The 21,901-nt window shown below is 35.5% G+C and overlaps 2 protein-coding genes and 1 pseudogene across 2 annotated transcripts; 1 reads left to right on the top strand and 2 right to left on the bottom strand.

The window, feature by feature from the left end:
- The first annotated feature begins 2,367 nt into the window (after positions 1-2,367).
- On the top strand, positions 2,368-4,340 carry LOC137728122 (phenylcoumaran benzylic ether reductase Pyrc5-like; annotated as a pseudogene).
- Positions 4,341-8,985: 4,645 nt separating this feature from the next.
- On the bottom strand, positions 8,986-11,413 carry LOC137729023 (phenylcoumaran benzylic ether reductase Pyrc5-like). The gene is made up of 5 exons (XM_068467840.1): positions 11,056-11,413; positions 10,815-10,949; positions 10,482-10,719; positions 9,468-9,671; positions 8,986-9,353 (listed from the first exon to the last, which is right to left on the bottom strand). Exons 1-5 carry the CDS (start codon positions 11,341-11,343, stop codon positions 9,187-9,189), a joined length of 1,032 nt encoding a protein of 343 aa, XP_068323941.1. The 5' UTR covers positions 11,344-11,413; the 3' UTR covers positions 8,986-9,186.
- Positions 11,414-14,986: 3,573 nt separating this feature from the next.
- LOC137727927 (uncharacterized) lies at positions 14,987-20,951 on the bottom strand. Its single transcript, XM_068466794.1, has 11 exons — positions 20,425-20,951; positions 19,957-20,004; positions 19,667-19,822; positions 19,503-19,549; positions 18,991-19,147; positions 18,765-18,826; positions 18,185-18,374; positions 17,504-17,593; positions 16,792-16,934; positions 16,576-16,702; positions 14,987-16,355 (listed from the first exon to the last, which is right to left on the bottom strand). The coding sequence occupies exons 1-11, from the start codon at positions 20,896-20,898 to the stop codon at positions 15,264-15,266; spliced, it is 2,586 nt and encodes an 861-aa protein (XP_068322895.1). The 5' UTR covers positions 20,899-20,951; the 3' UTR covers positions 14,987-15,263.
- Between the last annotated feature and the right edge of the window lie 950 nt (positions 20,952-21,901).

The raw sequence follows: 21,901 nt of genomic DNA, 5'->3' as shown, positions 1-21,901 counted from the left end.
TGATTAAGACGCTTTCACAAGTAGACACCTAAGCATTTTTAAATTTATTTTAATTATTTTGTTTTTCTAAATGAAAAATGTTATATGTGATTTTCCACTTAATCTTTTTAGTTAATAAAGGTTTTTTGGCATGTCAGATAATTAATAGATATTAACTATTAAATCATCAATATTATCTCTTAATTTTTGAAATTTTAACGTTTATTTTTTTATAATAAAACTTCATTGATCACAGAAAAAACTTACAGCAATAGAATAAATGGAAATACCCAATCCAACATGATGGAAACACCATGGACGCTACATTTCTCTTGTTGCGTTCTAGTTTGATTGCATGGTTGTGTAGTATGCAACAAAAAACAAGTGCTTTTATAATATTGTAGCACAATATAATTTACATAAAAGTTGTTGACAAAAGGGATTAGTTGGAATGAGATTAATGTCATTCGGCATGAGATATATGAATGTTAATATTAAATTGAAATCAAATTTAAATATATTAATTTCTAACTTGAATTATACTCATGCCATGTTGAAATGTACTAATATGACTTGAAACGTACCGATGTCAAAGTGAACCGTACCAATGCTGATAGGATATGCACCCATACTAACTTGAAACGTACCAAGATATCGTCTAGAAATGTACCCATGCCAAATTGAAACGTACCAATGTTGATGCCTAAGTCATAATCTATTCCAAATACAGTCTGAGCAAAAGGAGGAAAGATTTAAGGAGGTATGTGTACTATGTGTTTTCATCAATACTTTCTCAACATGTGCCTTCATCGTTGGTTTCTGTTTAGCTCTAGAAAAACTGTACGAAAAGGAGTAGAAATTTGTTTAGGGATCTTTTAACAGGCATGTTGTTTCCCATATATAATTGTGCAGTATCGAAAACCCACAAACGTGAAATGGGTTTTAGGTTTTTTATTGAAATGTGTATTCTGTATTACTTTTTTTTTTTTTTTTTCTTTTTTTTGCCTAAAAATTTGAAATAAATATGATCTTTTCACTATTGCTTCTTCTTTTGCAGCAAAAAAAGAAAATGATTTTGTTGATACTGTTTCTTTAGTGAAGCAACGGTTTCATATTGTCAACCGTCTTTGTGTGTTTATCACTTTATTCTTTATGGTTTTTAGTTTCCTAAATGAAGTTTGACATGTATGGAATTTGACAATTTATAACCATAAGCTTTATTCCGCCCGTGAACACCTATTTTGTTTCTTATTATTGGTAGAATTGTAAATAAATTTGTACATGTATGTAAACATTATTGTCTACTATATATACATTTATACAAATTTTTTAGAACTTCTATATGTTATACAATTTTCAATAGAATTTTCAATCCCGTAGCAACGAGCGAACACCCTTGCTAGTTCCATCTAAAATCAACGTCGTAATATGTATAGGTATGTATGAAATTCAAATGAGGCAAACATGTTATGCTATTATATTTTAATTGAAGGCAGTTTATAGCTCAAGTAATTAAGAACATAGTAGCATGTTCAAATTCTCCTATTCGAGTTTATGATTCAAATTAGGGGTGGTCAATCATATAAAAAATATTTGAAATGTTTTATGAAAGAAGCAATTGATGCTATGTGCTTTCTTCAATAAACAGTCTCACGAAGCAATCCAAGTGTTTTTTCAAGAAGCACTTACACTTTTCTTAAAAAAATAGTGAACTCCAAACAAAAGTACTTTTTTTTGTTAAACGATAGATTTTGTTAGATTAGATGTTCGATTAGCTACTGACGAGATTTGAACTCATGTCATTATACAAAGGCACAACACATTTCCATTAATTGTTAGCACGTGCACGTGAGGCTCACATGTGAGGCTAAAAAGATTAAATTAGTCTCACATGCAAGCCTCATGTGCTAACGGAGAGATACGTTTTAGTCTTATATGTGTAGTTCATATGCTAATAATTAATAAGGAGTTGACGGATTTTTTTTTTATTTTGAGCCTAAATTCGAATAGACTTTACCACAAAAACTTAAATCATATTAACAAAGAAAGGCTATTCACATGCATTTTTGTCATTCCACACATCCTAAACACTATAAACCAAAGCCAATTTGATCACTTACCAAAAAAAAAAAAAAGATAATAATAATGAAAATGACTTGAAATTTTGAGTTTTAATAAAAAATATAAAAAAGTGTTGCAAGTAAATAGTGTCAGAAGTAACATTTTAAAATAAAAATATCATTTTCGTTAAAAATAAACAATATCAAATGTGTTTTGTTAATGGTGAATGGACTTCTCAGCCACTGACTTATTCCTCCTCTCCCTCGACACTCTCGCTTTCTCGCTCTCCAACTCACCCCATTTCGATTACCCCGATTCTCTTTCCCAATGGCTTCCAAGTCCAAAATCCTCTTCATCGGCGGCACGGGCTACATTGGAAAATTCAGCATCGAGGCCAGCGCCAAGGCCAGGCACCCCACCTACGTTCTGGTTCGAGAAGCTACCCTCTCCAACCTGGCAAAGTCCAAAGTCATCGAGAACTTCAAGGCTATGGGCGTCAATTTCGTCCTAGTTCGTAAAATCCGCAGCATTTTCTAGCTTTTTAATCGATTAGCCAATTGGGTTTTTTCTTGATTTGTGTGTGTTTTTTTTTTTATTTTTTATTTTTTTTATAATTTGCAGAGTGATCTGTACGATCACGAGAGCTTGGTGAAGGCTATCAAGCAAGTCGACGTGGTGATCTCGACTCTGTTTTTTGTAAAATTTTTATTCTGTAAATTGGGATTGTGAATGTGTGAATTGGATTGCAGAGATTTTTCACGTCGGAGTTTGGAAACGACGTTGATCGAGTTCACGCTGTTGAGCCTGCCAATTCGGCATTTGAGACCAAGGCCAAGATTCGCAGAGCTGTGGAGGCTGAGGGGATTCCTTACACCTATGTGTCCTCCAACTGCTTTGCTGGTTACTTCTTGCCTACTTTTGAACCAGCTCGGAGCTTCTTCTCCTCCTAGGGAGAAAGTCGTCATTTTGGGCGATGGAAATCCCAAGGGTAAAAACTCAAACTACTTAAACATGGGTTTTGAATAGATGTATTTTCTAGGGTTTCGTTTCATTTCAATTTACAGCACAAAACCCACTTTGGCTTTTGGTAAATTATTCAGCAACCTATGAGTAATTATTATGTATACGTGGGTTAGGTCAGTCGATCAAGACTATGCCCTTCTTGCACATAAATTTGATGTCTGCATGACTTTTTCCAAGGACGGGGGCAATATATGCCTAGCATAGGCCTAGGCCTACTCTCACTCTTTAAGCCCCTCTAAATATTTAGTATTACATATTTATTTATTTTTTTATAAACTTAGTATTATACATCTTTTAGTTTACACAAAACTTTTAAATTCTATTCACCAATAATGAAAACAAGAGGTCTTTTTTTCCATTCACCCAATGGCACTCATCCTAAAACTAAATCTAACTCTTATTTTGTATACATGTCAATAACTCTTAAAATTAAAATCTAAAATTTACTTTAGTTTTATTAAAAGATATTCTTTTATATTGTCAACCTAAAGAATAATAAACTTTGAACTTTTCCTCCTTCCCTTGTTGAATTTCATGAATTTTGCCCTCCAAATTTTCAACCCAAAACTATGTTAAGGTTTGTAAATCTTTGTGTTCTCTTTAACTTTTCACTAATCATATGGTCTAAAAACATGATCCCCTAGCATTTTTCATTGACTTAATATTGGAAGGTTAATTTCTTTTAATCCTCTTTAATCTTGATTAACTACTCTCTATATTGACTTGATATTGGAAGATTAATTTTAACATGAAAAAAGCATTTAGCGCGTCAAAAAAATTTAATTAGATCACAACTCCAAGCATGTATTATACCCTTTTGTAAACATTATCTATTTTTTTAATATTATGTGAGGCCCCTCCTCATGTAAAATCCTGACTCTGCCACTGCCTTTTTTGCATCCAAATTTGATTTCTCCTCTGTGTTGAGTAGTAATTTGATGTTTTTACTTTGTCAAAAGAGGAAAAAAAAAAAAAAAAAAAAGATTAGTAGTTATGGGGTTGAATTTCTTTGAGTTGCTGCAATAACCCCACATTTATGTAATGGGGTTTTTGTTTTGTTTGAATTGCAGCAATTTTCAACAAGGAAGATGGCATTGGGACGTACACAATTGGGGAAGTGGATGACCCAAGAACCTTAAACAAAATCCTCTACATCAAGCCCCCTGCCAACACCATCTCATTCAATGAGATTGTCTCTCTCTGGGAGAAGAAGATTGGCAAAGCCCTCGAGAGAATCTGTCCCGGAGGAGCAACTGCTCAAGAACATCCAAGGTTAGCGGCAAATAATGTCATTCTGAGAACAACTGATTTGAATTTTATTGATATTTTTAAACATTTGGAGATAAATTTAAAAGGGGTTTATGAATATTAGTTCTTGCAAAAGATTATAATTTAAAAAAAAAATGATGCTTGATTACATATTTAATTTAAGTCCCTAAAGTGTACAAATTTTGTTTAATATATTAGTTCTTTCAATTATAGATGAACATAAATGAGACAATATTAAAAGAAATTAGTGACACATAAATAGGTAAACACATAAGTGTACAGAAATGACTGTACTGAAATATTTGTACCAACATATATTATAATGAACCTAGATATATTTACCGAAATGTATTATATTGAATTAATATACCTGAATGTTAATACCGAAATGTACTATATTGAATTAATGTATCGAAATATATGTACTGAAATGTATGTATTGAAATGTATTATATTGAAGCAATGTACCTATATATTTGTATCGTTGGACATACTAAAATATACCAAATGAATTACTGTACCTAAATGAAGATTATAAAATTTTTATCGGAATATATTATATAAAAAAATTAGTTTACGTAAGGGAGTCTTATTTATAGAGCCACAAATATATACCATATTTCATGCAACTCCACATATTTTAAAACATTTCAGGAAGGGACAAAAAAAACCAAACAACATAAACTCAAGCACAACAAAAAAAAAAAAAAAAAACGGACCAACTAAATTACGGCCCATGCCCCTTGACTATAACCGTTAATAAACAGCCACCTTAACTACTACACGACAAAAAATCATTAAAACGAACATTAGAGACTTCATATGGAGACCCTAGAATTCAACACACTATTTGGAAATCTGTTAATTATGTAGGTGGCTGCAAGAATTCCTTGAGACCAAAACCTTTTAGGCACATTCATTTGGAACATTAGAGACCTAGTTTTCTCCAATTAAATCTTTATTCTTCCTCTCGGCTACACCATTTTGTTGTGGTGTCCCACACAACTGGTTTGGTGCATAATGCCATGTGTGCTTATAATTTGATAGATGTATACTCAATGCCATTGTCTGACCGTAATGTATGTATTTTAGTAAAGAAATGATTTGTAACTAGCTTGTGAAAATCCTTAAATGCATCAAACACTTCACTCTTAAACTTCAAAGCTACAACCATGTAACCCTAGAGTAATCATCAACAAAGGTAACATAGTACCTATAACCCTCAAATGATTCAATCCTAGAAGGACCCTATACATCAAAATGAACTATTTCAAATAATTTGCTAGTTCTAGACTTGGATGTTACAAAAGGAAGCCTAGTGGCTTTTGAGAGTTGACATGTTTTACAGTCATGTGAATCTTTACAAATATTTGAAAACAAAAAGGGCAACAATGGTTGTGAGGGGTAAGCTAAACGTTGATGCCAAAGTTGGTGTTCTTGTGCGATGCTTAAGCTGGCAAGGGACTCTTAGACAACATTGAAATCCTTTGACATATGGTACAAAACATTTAAGTAGATCCCTTCACCAATCTTCCTCTTGGTGACTCGATCCTGAAAAACAACATTGTGAGGGGAGAAAATTGCAAGGCAGTCTAGGGTATTTGTGATTCTTCCAACGGATAGAAGTTGAAAAGGGAAAGAAGGAATGAAAAATGTAGTTGACTTCCCTTTATCACCCATTAAATTGATTTTCCATTTGCCTAAGACACGATCCCCCTTACCATTGGCTATAGACACATGACTAGGTTCATGTAAGGGTTAAAAATCATGCAAGCTAGATGACTTATTTGTCATATGGTCAATGGCACCTGAGTCTATAATCCAAAAAAACATGGAAAGTATTTATATTAAGAGCTATTGAAAGAGCACTTATTATACCTGGGATATCTCCTTGTGGCACACTTTCTTAACTCTCATTGCTCCCTTTCTTCCTTTGGATGTAAGAAGCAAACTCATTAATTAAGGCAACTGGATTTGAAGTGAAGTTTACCAGTCCATCAGTTGGTGTGCTGGCTGCATGATATGCTTTGGGTGTGTGAGCTTGTGAGTGACTATTGAAAGGACCTTTGGCATCTCTCGAGAACTTGTTCTCTTTCTCAAACTTTGGCCTCAATTATGGGTGCAAGATCCAGCACTTCTTCCTCACATAACCACCTCTATTGCAGTAGGTGCACTTCCATTCTTACCATTCTGATTTTTTTCCCTTGAACTGCTGCTTGTCTCCAGTTGGCTTGTGGTTGACAGAGAAAGCTCTAGCCTCTAAGTTAGGCTTGATATCAACGCTCATCACTTTCCTGGGAGTTTCTTCTCGTTAAACAGCATGGCACACATTCACAAAGAAAGAAAGCTCAAGAGTTATTAGGAGATGGTTGCGACTGTCTTCATATTCAGATCCCAAACTAGCTAAGAGTTGGAAAACCTTGTCTTCATCAGCTCTCTTCAAAAGCATAGCAGAATCAGTGGTATGTGGACGATACAAATCGAGTTCATTCCACATGGTCTTCAAGCTCCCAAGGTGTTGAACAAAGGTTTGATTGCTTTAGACTAGCAATTCTTTTTGAGCCGGAAAGCACAAGCAGCATTGGTTTTGCTTCCATACATCTCCTTGATAGCTTCCCAAAGAAGATGTGAAGTTTCTGAGTAACTAAAAAGCTCAGATAACTTGGGCTCCATGGAGTTGAGAACCCAAGACTTAACTAGTTGATCATTACACATCCATGCATCATATGTATGAAAGGTAGATGTAGGAGGTTCAATGTTACCATTGATGTATCCTAACTTCGATTTTCTCCTTAGGGCAAGAGTCACAGATCGAGACCAAGGAAGGTAGTTGAATTCATACAACAAAACTGAGCACAACCTTTGGTTTGGATTGATCTTACCATGAATTACATTGGGAGATGAAGTAGAGGAACTGGTAGCCTCTGAACTAAAAGGATTTTCTTCTGCCATGATTTTGAATAAACAAAAGAAAGAACAATAATAGTGGATCAATCCGAAGTAGGCCAATTAAGGTTCCTGCTCTGATACCATATTGAATTCTGGATTAAATTTTTTTTGTGTATTTCATCATATGTTTGATTTACAAGTGAGGGCTCATATAGAGAGACCGAGCAAGGCTAAAAGCCATTGGACAAACTCGGGCGACATGCCACTGAAGAAACCAACAGATAAAACAGCTAACCCTAGTTGCAAGTTACAAGATGGACTAATTGATTGATCCAAGTTACAAGTTACTAGGAAAACATAAAACCTAGAATTAAGAAGAAGGATGCAAAGTGGCGGCTGCAACTCAACACGTGAATGTGGCTGGAGAGTTGCAGATGCAACTTGAACCCTGTACTTCTTTCAACACGAGCATATGATTTGAATCCAGGGGTGGTCAATCATACCAAAAAACCTGACAAATAAGAGTACTAAGTAGACGGAGTTGCTATCTCACCTTTATAAGAAAATCTTCATTAGCTCCATAAGGAGGAATCATCAAAATTTACACTGTGCTTTGATTTATTTTGTTTCTTTTAAGAACAATCTTTATCAATTGATTTATTTTGTTTCTTTCAAGAACAATCTTCATCAAACCTCTTACAAATCCATTTGTTTCAATTTCAAATAGTAGTAGAAAAGTTGCGAGAAATCAACTTTGCAAGTTCTTATCCAAAAATAAATGTCATATGTATGTATATAAAGATAAAAAACATGGGAAATAACAAGAAGCTGATAGAGAGAGGATTAAGATTCACAAAAATACCACAATGCATGTATCTTCCTTCAACCGGATCGATAGGCATTTCTGCTACTCCGGTCGAAATACCTTGGAATCTGGTTTTCTCCTCTTTTTTTTTTTTTTTTTTCTCTAGGATTCAACTTTTCTTGTATATTATGAGTTCAAGAAACAAATCGTAATTGCACAAAAAGCAGGAAAGTCATAAGACAAAATAAAAATATTTTGTTCATAGACTTTACCATTTCTTTCATCCGTTACTCTTTTCTTTGATTATCCCTATTCTCTTGGAAGGCCGAGTCCTTTTCCTGAGAGTTGACAACACATTTGCAGGGCCGTTTCTAAGCAAGGGTGAAAGGGGGCACTAGCTAAATTTTAGAGCTCAATATTGTGTTCTTTTTATTTATAAGGATTCAATTCTAGTATAGTGTACGGGTCCAAACGGAATATATATTTGATCGAACAAAAAACATTTAATTATACATTACACCTCCCTCTTTCCCAAACCTAGCGTGCAAACAACATTCTCTCATTCTCAATCTCCCTTCAAGTATCTTTAAGTTCTTAACCTGGTTTCAATTCTTTCAGAATATAAGAAACTAAAAAAAGAGAGCCTCATGATCTACGCAAGGCTCTCTATTATTTACATCCTTTGAGATCACATTATTATTTACATCTTCTGTCAAAACTAAATAATTTTCATTCTGATTTATGAAAGGCTCGTTTCAAGGCATTATGTATCCCCCATTATGGATGATCTAACATGCCTTGAAATTGTGTATTGAAGAGCCTTCCAACGGAAAAGAGATAGATGTGTTGTATCTCCACGTACGACCATATTCAATGTCGATAGCTAAATAAGGTACAAGAAGTTGGAACCCTAGCTAACTCAAAAAAAAAAACCCAGAATTAGGAGGGAAGAAATATAGAACCCATGTCTTTTCTATCATTTAACAAAAGGTAAGCACATAGAATTCAACAAACAAGATAACACAAGGGGAAAGCAGCTGTCCCAATATACTAGTTATTTCCACACATCCTGAGATAACATAAATCACCAAACTACCTACTACTTATTTGTAAAGGTAGCCAGTTTCACTCGTATAAAACCAGCAACATCCTTTCAAATCTCAGACAAACTGGTTGAGGTACTCATCGACGGTGGTGTATTTGACATCAGGGTAAAGAGCTGTGGCTTCCACGCCAAATGAGGGCTCGATCTCAAAGTTAGTGTGGTCTCCCTTCACAAAAACCGAGTGACCAATTGATAGTATCACATTGAGCGGCACCGCTGCCTCTGCAAAAAGGACACAAAAATAAACCAACCAAATTTAAATTTATCTCAAAATGTTTGAAACAAACAAAAAAATTCAAATCAGTTGTTCCCAGACTGACAATGATTGCCACTAACCTTGGATGTTCTTGAGCAGCTGCTCCTCCGGGACATAGATTCTCTCGAGGGTTTTGCCAATCTTCTTCTCCCACAGAGAGACAAGCTCATTGAATGAGATGGCGTTGGCAGGTGGCCTGATGTAGAGGACTTTGTTCAAGGTTCTTGGGTCATCCACTGCCCTAATTGTGTACGTCCCAATGTCGTCTTCCTTGTTGAAAATTGCTTCAAATCAAATAAAACGAACCCATTACATTTTCGAAAACGCAAATGTGGGCTTCATGCAGCAACCCAAAGAAATTCAACCCCATAACTACTACTCATTTTTTTTTTTCTTTTGACAAAGTAATCCTTTATATACTACTCTACGCAAAGGAGAAATCAAATTTGCTTGCAAGAAAAGCATGCACACATCAAATTATGTGCAAGAAGGGCGTGCATAGAGTTCTGACCTACTGGCCTAACCCACATATATATAGCAATTACTCATTACTGAACAAGTTACCAAAAGCCAAAGTGGATTTTGTGCAGTAAATTGAAATAAAATGAAACCCCAGAAAATACATTTGTTCAAAACCCAAGGTTTAGTTTTAGGTTTTACCTAGGTTGCATAGACACCAAAACCCCAAAGTGTACAATCCGACACCCCGACACGCCCCAGACATGACTCGAATGCAAAACGACTTGGACACGGTCAAGACATAGCTTGAACCAAGGTGAGACACGGCTTGGGCTTTTTTTTAAATTTAAAAAACATTTTGGGGCAACTTTGAAAATATGGAAATTAAAACCTAAAAGAGTCTCCAACCTCAACCTAACTTCAGTCCTCTCTTTTTCTCTAATATGGCGCCTCCCTCTTCAATTTCTTAGCCACTTGGTTGCATCCTATGTGAAGCATCTCGAATTTAGCACGACCACCTTGTTATATTATGAATTCGAAATATTGTTTTTAATGTATGTAATATGTATTATATTTTAATCGGCGTGTCCATGTCCTCATATTTGTGTGCGTGTGTGTGCAACATGGGTTTTTACCTTTGGGGTTTCCATCGCCCAAAATGACAACTTTGTTCCTAGGAGGGGAAGAAGCTCCGGGCTGGTTCAAAGTAGGCAAGAAGTAACCAGCAAAGAAGTTGGAGGACACATAGGTGTAAGGAATCCCCTCAGCCTCCACAGCTCTGCGAATCTTGGCCTTGGTCTCAAACGCCGATTTGGCAGGCTCAACAGCGTGAACTCGGTCAACGTCATTTCCAAACTCCGAGGGGAAAAATCTCTGCAACCCGATTCATACATTCACAATCGCAATTTACAGAATTTTTTTTTTTTTTACAAAAAACAGAGTAACCCAAAAAAATTCAGAAGTTTCACCTTAACATTGCCTGCTTTTTTTATGGCAGCAATGATCTTGCCCTGATCAGCCAACTGCGCATGCCCCACCGTCGAGATCACCACGTCGACTTGCTTGATCGCCTTCACCAAGCTCTCGTGATCGTACAGATCACCCTGCAAATTATATAAAAAAAATAAAAATAAGAAAAATAACAAATCAAGCAAAACCCAATTGGCTAATCGGATTAAAAGGCTAGAAAATGATTTTAATTTTACAAACCAGGACGAAGTTGACGCCCAGACCCTTGAAGTTCTCGATGACTTTGGATTTGGCCGGGTTGGACACGGTAGTTTCTCGGACCAGAACGTAGGTGGGGTGGCCGGCCTTGGCGCTGGCCTCGACAATGAACTTTCCGATGTAGCCGGTGCCACCGATGAAGAGGATTTTGGACTTGGATGCCATCCGGAATGGGATTGGGGGGAATCGGAATGGGATGAGTTTGAGAAAGAAGGCGAGCGAGAGGGTTCCGAGGGAGATGAGGAATAAGTGGATAGCTGAGAAGTCCATTGACAATGATCAAAGACTCTTTGCCTTTCAGTGTGAGTGAGAAATCAACTTTTACAACTTGTTATCCAAAAATAAAGGTCATATGTACGTATATGGATATAAAGCATGGGAAATAAGTAACACCACAATGCATGCATCTTCCTTCAACCGGATCGATAGGCATTGCCACTACTCCGGTCGAAATGCCTTGGAATCTGGTTTTCTCTGGGATTCAACTCTTCTCTGCATATTATAAGTTCAAGAAACGAATCGTAATCGTACTAAAAGCAGGAAAGTCACAAGACAAGAAAGTAATCTTTTGTTCATAGACTTTACTATTTCTTCATACCTTACTCTTTTCTTTGATTATCCCTTTCTTTCTTGGAAGGCTTTACTTTTTAAGTTTTCCCAGCTTGGTTACGAGTCCTTTTCTTGGGGGTTGACAACACATTTACAGGGCTCAACATTTGTTGATCCAACAAAAAGCATTTAATCATACATTACGCCTTTCTCAATCTCACTTCAAGTATCTTTTAAGTTCTTAACCTAGTTTCATTTCTTTTAGAATACAAGAAACTAAAATAAAAGATAATTCGACTGAAGTTATTGAAAACTTATATTAGGTCAAATATGACATATGAAACGCTAAATGGATTGGCAAATCTTGTGCACTAAGTATGATATGTTGCAAAGCTTGATTTTTGAAAATGTGATCGATGATTTTGACCATAGAAATGTAAGAAGAAATTTTAAATGAAGGTATTCTTATATATTTATTTTAATTTTTTTTTTTTTTTTTTTTGGACAAACGATAGAGTTACTGGGTTAAACTGTTAGGGATTAGGGGTCAGTAGGGATTGAACCCGTATCATGGTGCATATGTATTTAATTCTTGTTATACTCATACCCATAAGCGTTTATAAACGGTTAACCGTACCCATAATTGTATCCCCATTTAACCGTAACCGTATATCTGTTTACCCATTTACCCGTTTACCCTTTTTTACCATTTATCCTTTTTTTATCCATTTACCCGTTACTACATTGATAACGTTCAATCGTTCATTATGTGTTAAGGCTAGTCGTTCATTAGGTATCAGACGAATCATGATCCTTAATGCATTGTATGCATGAACGATTAACTATATATTTAAAAATTAAAGCAGTGTTAAAGTTACTCGTTCATGATCATTCATGCATTGTTATGTTTTTAGCCGACTCACTGTACCATTTCATTTTGGGATTCAGATTTGCTTTCATTTATTTTGTTATTTCTCTATTGAATTTTGATCAAATTCCAACTAGATGGCACTGCAAGTCTTGCAGAGAGACAGGTAATAGGAGTTGTTGCTGTTCCCTTAGAATAATTTAGCAGTAAAAATTAAAAATGGGATATAATGGCATACAGATTCCTTTCCAGTATGGACTTTGCCACAAAAAAAAAAAAAAAAAACGACAATAGGTTGAAGTCATTCACACCAGGTATTGTCGTAGTGATATGGTATTATTCACACGTGTCACACAGACAGATGATCTGTTTGAAAATCCGTCGTGGATGCGGGTTCAGGTGCCAACCCGGAGACGAGAGAGAGGCGGAGATGAGAGAGATGACCAGCGCGAGTCTATCGAACTGTCGAACCATTTTAGGATTTTTAGTTTTTTTATTTTACATATGTTAAAATGAACAGTTAAATGTGTATCCATTTATAATTGTGGATGATACCTCTAATGAAACATTTAAATTTCACGAATAAATAATTATACACATAACCATTTATTTTTTTCTAAAATGAGTTTTAAACGGACGAGTAACCACGGTTATCCATACTCGTGGATATTTTGCTCATCCCTAATAATGAAATGTTGCAGAGCTTGATTTTGAAAATGTGATTGATAATTTTGACCCTAGAAATGTAAGAAATTTTAAATGAAGGTATTCTTATATATTTATTTAAATCTTGTTTTTTTTTTTTTTTTTTTTTTTTTTTTTTTTTTGGACAAACGATAGAGTTAGTGGGTTAAATTGTTAATTGTTAGGGGATCAGTAGGGATTGAACCCGTACCAAGATGCATATGCATTATTACTTTCCGCCACGGGCATAAAACGTCATCTGCTTAATATTTATTGGAATAGGATCCTCTCCGGATCCTCTTTGTGAGAATCCGGATGATCAATCAATCGTGTCCGTTCATCGTAGATCGTCCAGTTAGAAATTATTTTTAATTTTTAATTTAAAACCTGTGTGAGTTAAATGGGGATACTCTTTTGGGTTAAAATATAAACAAGTTGGACGTATGCTTAATTAACGTTAAGAGAATACTAGCAATCTTTTTATTTAAACATTCTCGTTCTACTTTTTCAACTGTAATTCTCATCTTATTTGGACATTCTCATTTGATATTTAGGCCGCTCTTAAAGATCATTTGTGCAAAAAATTAATAAATCTAAAATTGTTTAATTGCATAACAATTTTTCAATAAAATAGATGAATCATATTTTTCACTTAAAAACTGAAATTTTAAAACGTTAATTGAATGCTTGAAGAATTTCTTATTTGATTGAACTTTTTCAAAGTTAATCTATAAAATATAACCCAACAATTAAAAAAAATTAATCATCAAACGAAATTGGAAGATTAAAATGATAACGAAAAAAAGAAAAATGAGAAGGTTCTACTCAAAAGATTGCTAGCATCTCCTATTGAACTTTTAACTAGATAATATAGGGAAATTTTATTTGTTATTTTAATTTCAAAATCCTATTAATTATTTCCTCAACCACAACCACCATGCCCTTCAAAACCAAATCTGTAACCCAAAAGTCATCCTTAGTATCTTAATTGTCCTGGGTACTCCCACACAAGAAAAGGCGAAACATGGCATCAAACAAAAGAAAAACGAAAAAATAAGATAAAAACTCAACTACTTACAATTAAATTTGAATTTATAACCTCACTCATTAGTGCAAATATATCGTTAAATAAAAAGTTAAAAATAAAAACAACTACTTACGTACAGTCCAATAAATAAACAGTCCAAGGCTGTAGTCGTCATTGATTGATGTTGAAACCTACAAAAATATGACATTACAGTGTGAGCTAGCTACTTGTTATTAGGGAGCTCTGAGAAAGAAGGTAGCTGGAAAGAAATTGAGGATGGATGTAGGGGTTGAAGCATATTACCAAGGAGCCAGCAATTAGTCTAGTAACGTAGTAAGGGCGGCAACTATCGACCCAAACATTGACAGAACTAGGTTGGTCTTGTGCCATGTTCGGTTTGAATATTGCGCCGCTCCCGAAAACTCCACTGTATCTAATTACTAGCTAACTTCCGTTTATTCTAATGAGTCCGCTTCTGGGCTTGATTTCCGGCGAGTGGAGGTTCGGCGGGCCTATTAGTGGATAAGAAGGCCTAAATTCGAGAAATCATTTAGTTGTAAAACAGATAAAGAGTAAAGAAGTAATATGAGACTGCAAAGCAAAAGATGGAGTTTGGGTTGAGATAAATTAGGGTTGAGGCAGTTTTTGAGGTACTCAAAATACAAAGCTATGTTGCCAATTAACACTACGGTATGGTTGTGAAAACTAAAAACTGATGAATATCAAACAGGCGCTAAAATTCCCAAGTTCAAGTTATGGGACAAGTGAAATTGTTCAAACCATCGGGAGCAAAATTTCAACTTCAATTTCACCATGGGAACTAACGGACAACTGCTCAGGTTTAAACTACAGAAACCCAAGTAAAACCCCTCATAACTTTACAAAAAAAACTGTTTCGTTCCTGAAGGATTAAGGTTTTAATACAACAAATAACTCAAAATTATAACTTCTTCCAATAAACAAAAATGAGATGGCAGGAAAAAAAAAACGAAAAACAAAATCAATCGTGCAAGCTAACGAACACACTATTACGCGGAAGCTCAGTCGTGCTTGCCTATATTTTCACTTCCTACCCTTCCTCCCTGTCGGCCTTCCTGAAGCCTTTCCGGGGCCCTTGCCTCTGTCACCCTTTCCGGCACCCTTGCCTCCTCTCTCACCCTTGGCAGCAGTTTTTCCTTTCTTCGAATTGCCTTTTCCAGGCCTTTTACCCGGCCCACTGCCCCTTGCATCCTTTTTCATCCGTCTATCCACACGGACTTTACCCTTGCCAACCCTGACTTGAACTCCCTTCTTTGCAACCACATACTCCTTTTGAGGCCTTTTAGGCGCAGCCTTCTTATACATTTGTTCGATTTGCTTCCTCTTTGAACGATCAGAGATGTCTGGCTGGTCGGATATTGTGTTTGCCTTCTTCCGAACCTTCTCGAGCTTCCTAAAGGCAACTCGCTTCTTTCGAGCTTTAGCCTCTGCCACCTTCTTTGCAGGACGGGCATCAATTTCTTTAAATTGTGCTTTCATGGCATTAATCTCTTCTTTGGTCACAGGTTTCATTGGCTGACGGTGCCTCTTCTCCTCATCTAAAAACCATCCGGGCAAGCCGTCATCATCAAACATGTACTTGTTATAGGCATCATCAAGCATCTGTTCCCTTGGCTTTTTCCTCAGCATTTTCTTTGCACACGCCAGTATCTCGGCTTTTTTATCTATATCCATATCCTCGGATTCATCTGATGATGAGTCATCACTTGAATCTGTACCCGGAGCACGGACAATCTCAAAATCATCGTCGGCCTTTGAAGCTTGAAGTTTATGGCCTTTGGTCCCTGCAGCATCATTTTCCGTATTTTTCTTAGCATTCTGAATTGCAGTCTTTTCCTTACCATTCTGAATTGCAGTCTTTTCATTGGCCTTTTCAAGCACGGGAAGTTTCTCCTGCTTTTCAACCTGCATTTCATCTTCACTACCAGAGTTATCCAAATCCCCCTGCTCTACAGCTTCGGCAAAGATATCCTGACTAAACCAGTTATTCATAATTTCCTCTTGGGTAGGTCCGTCCCCCTCATCAAGTGATTCCAAGAGAGGATTCGATTCCTGAATACCCTGGTCTTTGTCTGAATCATAATCAGACTGAACTATATCACCGCCATCAACATCCTGAGTGGCCAAATAAATAAATAGATTTATGAGCACAAGCAGTATTGTGCTGTAGATATAAATACTTTTATCATCTATGCGCTCATGCCTATCAAAAAAAATTCTGCAGAAAGATATTGAGATTTTAAGTAATACTACTCCCCTACAGACCCACAGCATGAGACCCATAACTAAAGTGAAATTTTTGTTTATATCACCACGCGTAATGAAAGCTTCATACCTCCAAAAGTTGAGCGTCCTCAGAATGTGCTTGTTTTAAACGTTTCCGCTGCTTTGCACTTCCCTCCTTTTTGGAGGTGTACTGTTCATATGCCTTATCGAAAAGATCTTCCATTTGTGCATCATATCTAACATCATAAATAGTAATACATGATTTAACACAGATGATAGAATTATTTTTTTATCTAATGCTAATATAAGGTACAAGAAGAATAACCTTCTGCGTTCATCATCAGAGTCCATATCACTGGATGATGCTTCTTGGGTATTCTCATGGGTTTCCCCATTTTCAGTATCTCCAAGGTCACCATTCTCACCATCATATTCAGTGGAATCAACCACTACCAGATCGTTCTTACCCTGAAGGACGAGAATGCAGTCAAGATATGCATTGATATTTATACATAGAGTTGGTAAAGTCAGAACCTGCTATCTTCGTCAAGAAAAAATTAAGGAACATAAAAACAAAAAGAAAGATTTTGATCTTTGGGGAGAAAAAAATGAAATCCTTTCAAATGTCAATGGACAATGGGAGAAAGAAAAGCCAACTAACAGTAAGCTAGTAGCATACTAGTTCTGCTTGAAACATCTATTGCAAAATTATAACATAAAAAAATATGGGTATTTCCAAATTATAGAGTACAGTAACACCATTTTTAAATACTTAAATATTAGCTTCTTGCTCTTCTGTTTCGGAACAAATAAATAAATCAAGTATATTAAGGTCCCAATGGCTCATGAAAAGAAGAAAAATTGTGAAATAGAAGCCTTTATATTGTACCAAGGACTTGAAAAATATAATCTAACTTCCCCAAAGGCCCATCAAAATGAACTTTCGAGGTTCAAAAAAAAGCTCCTCCATCAGAAATCAGATTCCCGAGACAAAAAAAAATCAACGTGTCAAGGTAGATTGTGAAATGAAAGCATACCTTGATGGAAGCGAGAGAAAACAACTCATTGTCAGTATAACCATCTTGTAGTGCATCTATTTGCATCCCTGTTGCCTTCCGTACCTTGTCCTGCAGTATACAGATTTAATGAAAAGGATCAATGTGCCATACGTTGATATTCATAATAAAGAAATAACCAATAGTTCTTATCCTGAAAGATCACAACTTTACATCTAACTCTACATGGATAAGTTGTTGAACTGAAAAAAAGGGAAAAGAGAAGGCAGACTATTTGTGAACATAAAAAGAGAAGCTGTCAAACTTTCAGCTTTTTATTTGATTGAAAAGGTTAAACTATCGTCTACACTATATCATCACTTGCCCTAAGTACCAATCCAACAAGTAACTTTGTAAACACTGTATGGCCAAACTGGGGAAAGCCTTGCAATCCTATTTAGGCACCAAATCCAACCAAAATGCGCATACAAACATACAATAGAGGTGGCGATTCCAAGTCCATCGCACTGATTAATGGATTTAAAACCTATTAGAAAGTCTAACTTTACAATCTCAGGCTTCATTTAATTAATTATCATTGTATCTCCAAACTATGGTGTATATTCCCCCAGAACATTAACCATCTACCAGTTTCATGACTCAACAATAACAGCAGGTAATCATGCATAAATATTCGCAAAAAGAAAGCAAGAAGCTACAAACTTGAGCTCGTCTTTTTGCTAGAAGCTTCTTTGTTCGTTTCTTCTTGCGCTCCATAGCATACGTCAGCTCCTCCATTTCATTGAGTATTTTGTCTTCATCATCCTCCTCATTTTCCTCCTTTTCAACATCTGTAGTAGAAGCGTCAGCCTTCTGGGACGGAGATAAGGCCTTTTTTATCTGCATCCGCCACCTAAATGACAATACAATCATAACAACTTAGATTGCACTAAGAAACAAGAAACCTAGACTGCAATGTACTGCATGTCTAGTAGATGCATTCCAAATGCATAAAGGTATCATAGACCATAAAAGAACAGACAAAGTGATTCCAACTCTTACAGTTAACAATTAATTGGTGACACTTCCCTCAATAACTGTAATGATAACGAGAGAGAAAAAATGCAGAGAGAATGCAAAGATACCTTCCCTCAACAACTGTAATGCTAACGTGAGAAAAAAAATTCTGTTGCAGCAGAGAGACATGATTTACAGATTAAAAAGGAGGGAAAGAATCTAACGGTCTAGCCAATCTTTAAATCTAAAAGAGCATTTTATAGATTAAAGAAACAGCATTTCTTACTTCAAAAGGTACTTGAAATCTTGCTTCCCCAACACACGCAGATCATCACAGAGAGTTTTAACCTGTCAAACCGTAATAGTTAAAGTGGTTGGAACACTACAAGGGTTCCAAAGTATTTAAGGGGCTGATAAAACACATTTTTTTCAGCTAGTAGGGGAAAGTAAAATCTATATAAAGAGAACATGCAAATAAAAAAAATTAAAAAAAAAAAAAAAAAAGGGACTACCTCTTCTGTTGTTAAAGCATGATCCTTGATGGGCAAAGATGCCTCATCGTCAAAGCTTATGGAAGTAGTAGAACCAAGGATATCGAGAGGAACATCAGACCAAATGAAAGCAGCAGCAGAAGACACTTTTCTCAAAATTGTGTCTCCATCTTCATACCTGTATATAGAACACAATCATGCAACACTTATGAGATAGCAATCACAGGAACCTCAAAAATATAAAGAGAACCGGGTCAAGATAGCAATCATAAGAACTAATAAAAGTTTGAACAAACAAGGTCAATGATGGATAGAACAAAATCATTGACCCATCTGTGTTACTCTGCAGTTAAAAACTGCCTACCCATGTTCGAAATTTATAGGGAAAAAACAATAACCACTTAAAAGACTATAAAATCTTGCAGAAAAAACACATGCAATCACCCTGTTTTTGGTAATTACAATGCTGAAGCTCATACAAAAGTGATCAAGGTAAAGATATAAAAGAAAAAAAAATTAGAAAGAACGTTTACCCATCACGGTGTCTTTTTTGCTTTGTTCCTCTTAGTACATCTACCACCTATATCAAGGAGTTACAAGGAGAAACAAATATATTAAAACAATATTTTTTTTTTAAAAAGGAAAGAATTTTGTACTTAAGTAAAGCTGGTATTCTGTTTCATCTAATATGAGTTACCTTCTTCTGAGGTTCTACAGACTTAAATAGATGTTTCACGTCAAGTAGACGCGGATCAATCTTTGCAGGAGCCTTGTACTTAAAACCCAAAAGATACGTCTCCGCAGAAGAGCTACGACTAGCTGCTGGTTTATCCTGTTCAACCTTCTCAAACAACTGCAGGTTATATACCAGGATCAGACATGCTAATCAATCCAGAGGTTTGGAATAAATATGTTTTGTGATCTATATACTAGTATCAACTAGTCCAACAATGTAAAGATTACAGTAAATAAGAAGTAGAAAATCACCTCCTTCATACAATAGTAGACAGCATTATAATCTTGCGACCTGAAGATCTGCGACAAAACAATAATAAGCGCCCAGCTTCTTAAACAAAACTAATCGAAATACATAAACAAAATACTTGTATGGTTAAGGACGTCCACAATTCAAATCTTGATATTAACATGCTTGAGCTCGAAAAACAAATTGAAAACACGAATTTCAATCATACAGAAGTAAAATTAATTCCAACTGCGGCCCCATTCAGAATATAAATTGAACCGAAAAAAAATTTCAATTATGAAAACAAATTATTAAATGTAGAAAAATACTTGAAAAACAAGTTGAATTTAAATGGAATGCAGTAATGAACCAAAAAATTAGAACTTGAAACTTAACAACTCAAAGTTTAAACTTTGAGTTGTTAAGTTTCAAGTTCTAATCCAACACAAACCAACAAAAACCCAATTGCCAATATGAAATTCAATACATACTTTAGTAATAAATGTTCCTTTGGGAGCCAAAAGCTGAGTAGCCAACTTCACCGCATCAACGACCAAAGCATTCTGAGCAGTGGCCTCCGAAGACCACGCGCCGCCGACATTGGGCGACCCATCATGAAGCACCAAATCAAAAGCCGAACAGCCATTCTCCTTCATCAGCTTTCTGAGCCTGGCCGTGCATTCTGGCTTGGTGATGTCCTGTTGGATCGAGAAGGCGCCGCGGACAGGGGCGATAGGGACCAAGTCGACGCCGACCACGAGGCTGCCGACGGGAACGCGCTGCACGGCGACTTGCATCCAACCGCCGGGCGCGGCGCAGAGGTCGAGGACGGCGTGAGAAGAGTGAAGGAATTGGTGCTTGGTGTCGAGCTGGGCAAGCTTCCATGAAGCTCGGGAGCGGTAGCCATGCTCCTTGGCTAGTTTGTAGTACTTGTCCAAACGGTGCTTGCCCTTCACCTTTCCCATGGCTTCTCAAGAGTCCAATACACAGAAAGAGAGGTGGTGGAAATTGGATTAGGGTTTTGGTAGGGCTTTTATAAATTAGACTGCCAAAATAAAAGCAAAACGCAGCGTCGGGGTCTTAAGCCTTTTTAACCTTTTTTTTTTTTTTTTTTTTTGGAAGATTTTGGATGTGATCCTTAGTTATGAATATTTTTGATTGAAACCTTATTTGTTTTTAATTTTTGATCGAGGTCTCTAAAATTAATGTGATAATTTATTTCTATGTACGTTACTATATTTTTTAAATTAAAAATTAGAAATTTTAGTTTTTTATATAAATGAAATTTTAAATAAAAACCATAATTTGTGGGATTAAAAATATTAAAATATAAATATACTATTGTGTGTCTGTATATATATATAAACATGGGTACATTCAACAAAATTAACCAAAAAAATTATTGTATCAAAACATGGGTACATTCTTCAAAATCACAAAAAAAGAAAAAGATATTAGGTTTAATAACATTAGTAAATTTCTTCGATTAAATTTGACATTGATACATTTTAAAATCAAAGAAAAAAGAATGTACCCATATAAGTTTAAATATGGATTAGAAAAAAATTGAATAGATTATATATATATATAAGGAGTTGTTATTAGCACTCCAAAAATCTCATTATACACTCCAAACTTTCTATATTAGGAAAGAAAAATAAATTTGTGAGGAGTATAGAATAAGATTTTTGGAGTGTCAATAACACTTCCCAAAAAAAAGGGTACATTTTACATATAACAAATTGGTATATTTAAGAATGAGTACATATAACAAATTGGTATATTTAAGAATGAGTACATTTTAAGATTAAAAAGTTTTACATGAATGGGTACATATAATTAGCATGGGTACATTTAGCACAATAAAAAGTACAAATAAAAAAATATATATGGGTACAAATACAAATAACTTTAAAAAAATATGGATAAAAAAAGAAATTAATATATGGGTACGAATTAAAACTGAAA

Source organism: Pyrus communis, chromosome 3, assembly GCF_963583255.1.
Source record: "Pyrus communis chromosome 3, drPyrComm1.1, whole genome shotgun sequence".
Taxonomy (NCBI): domain Eukaryota; kingdom Viridiplantae; phylum Streptophyta; class Magnoliopsida; order Rosales; family Rosaceae; genus Pyrus; species Pyrus communis.
Note: the sequence above shows the minus strand (reverse complement) of the source record. Positions and strands in the feature narration are given on the sequence as shown.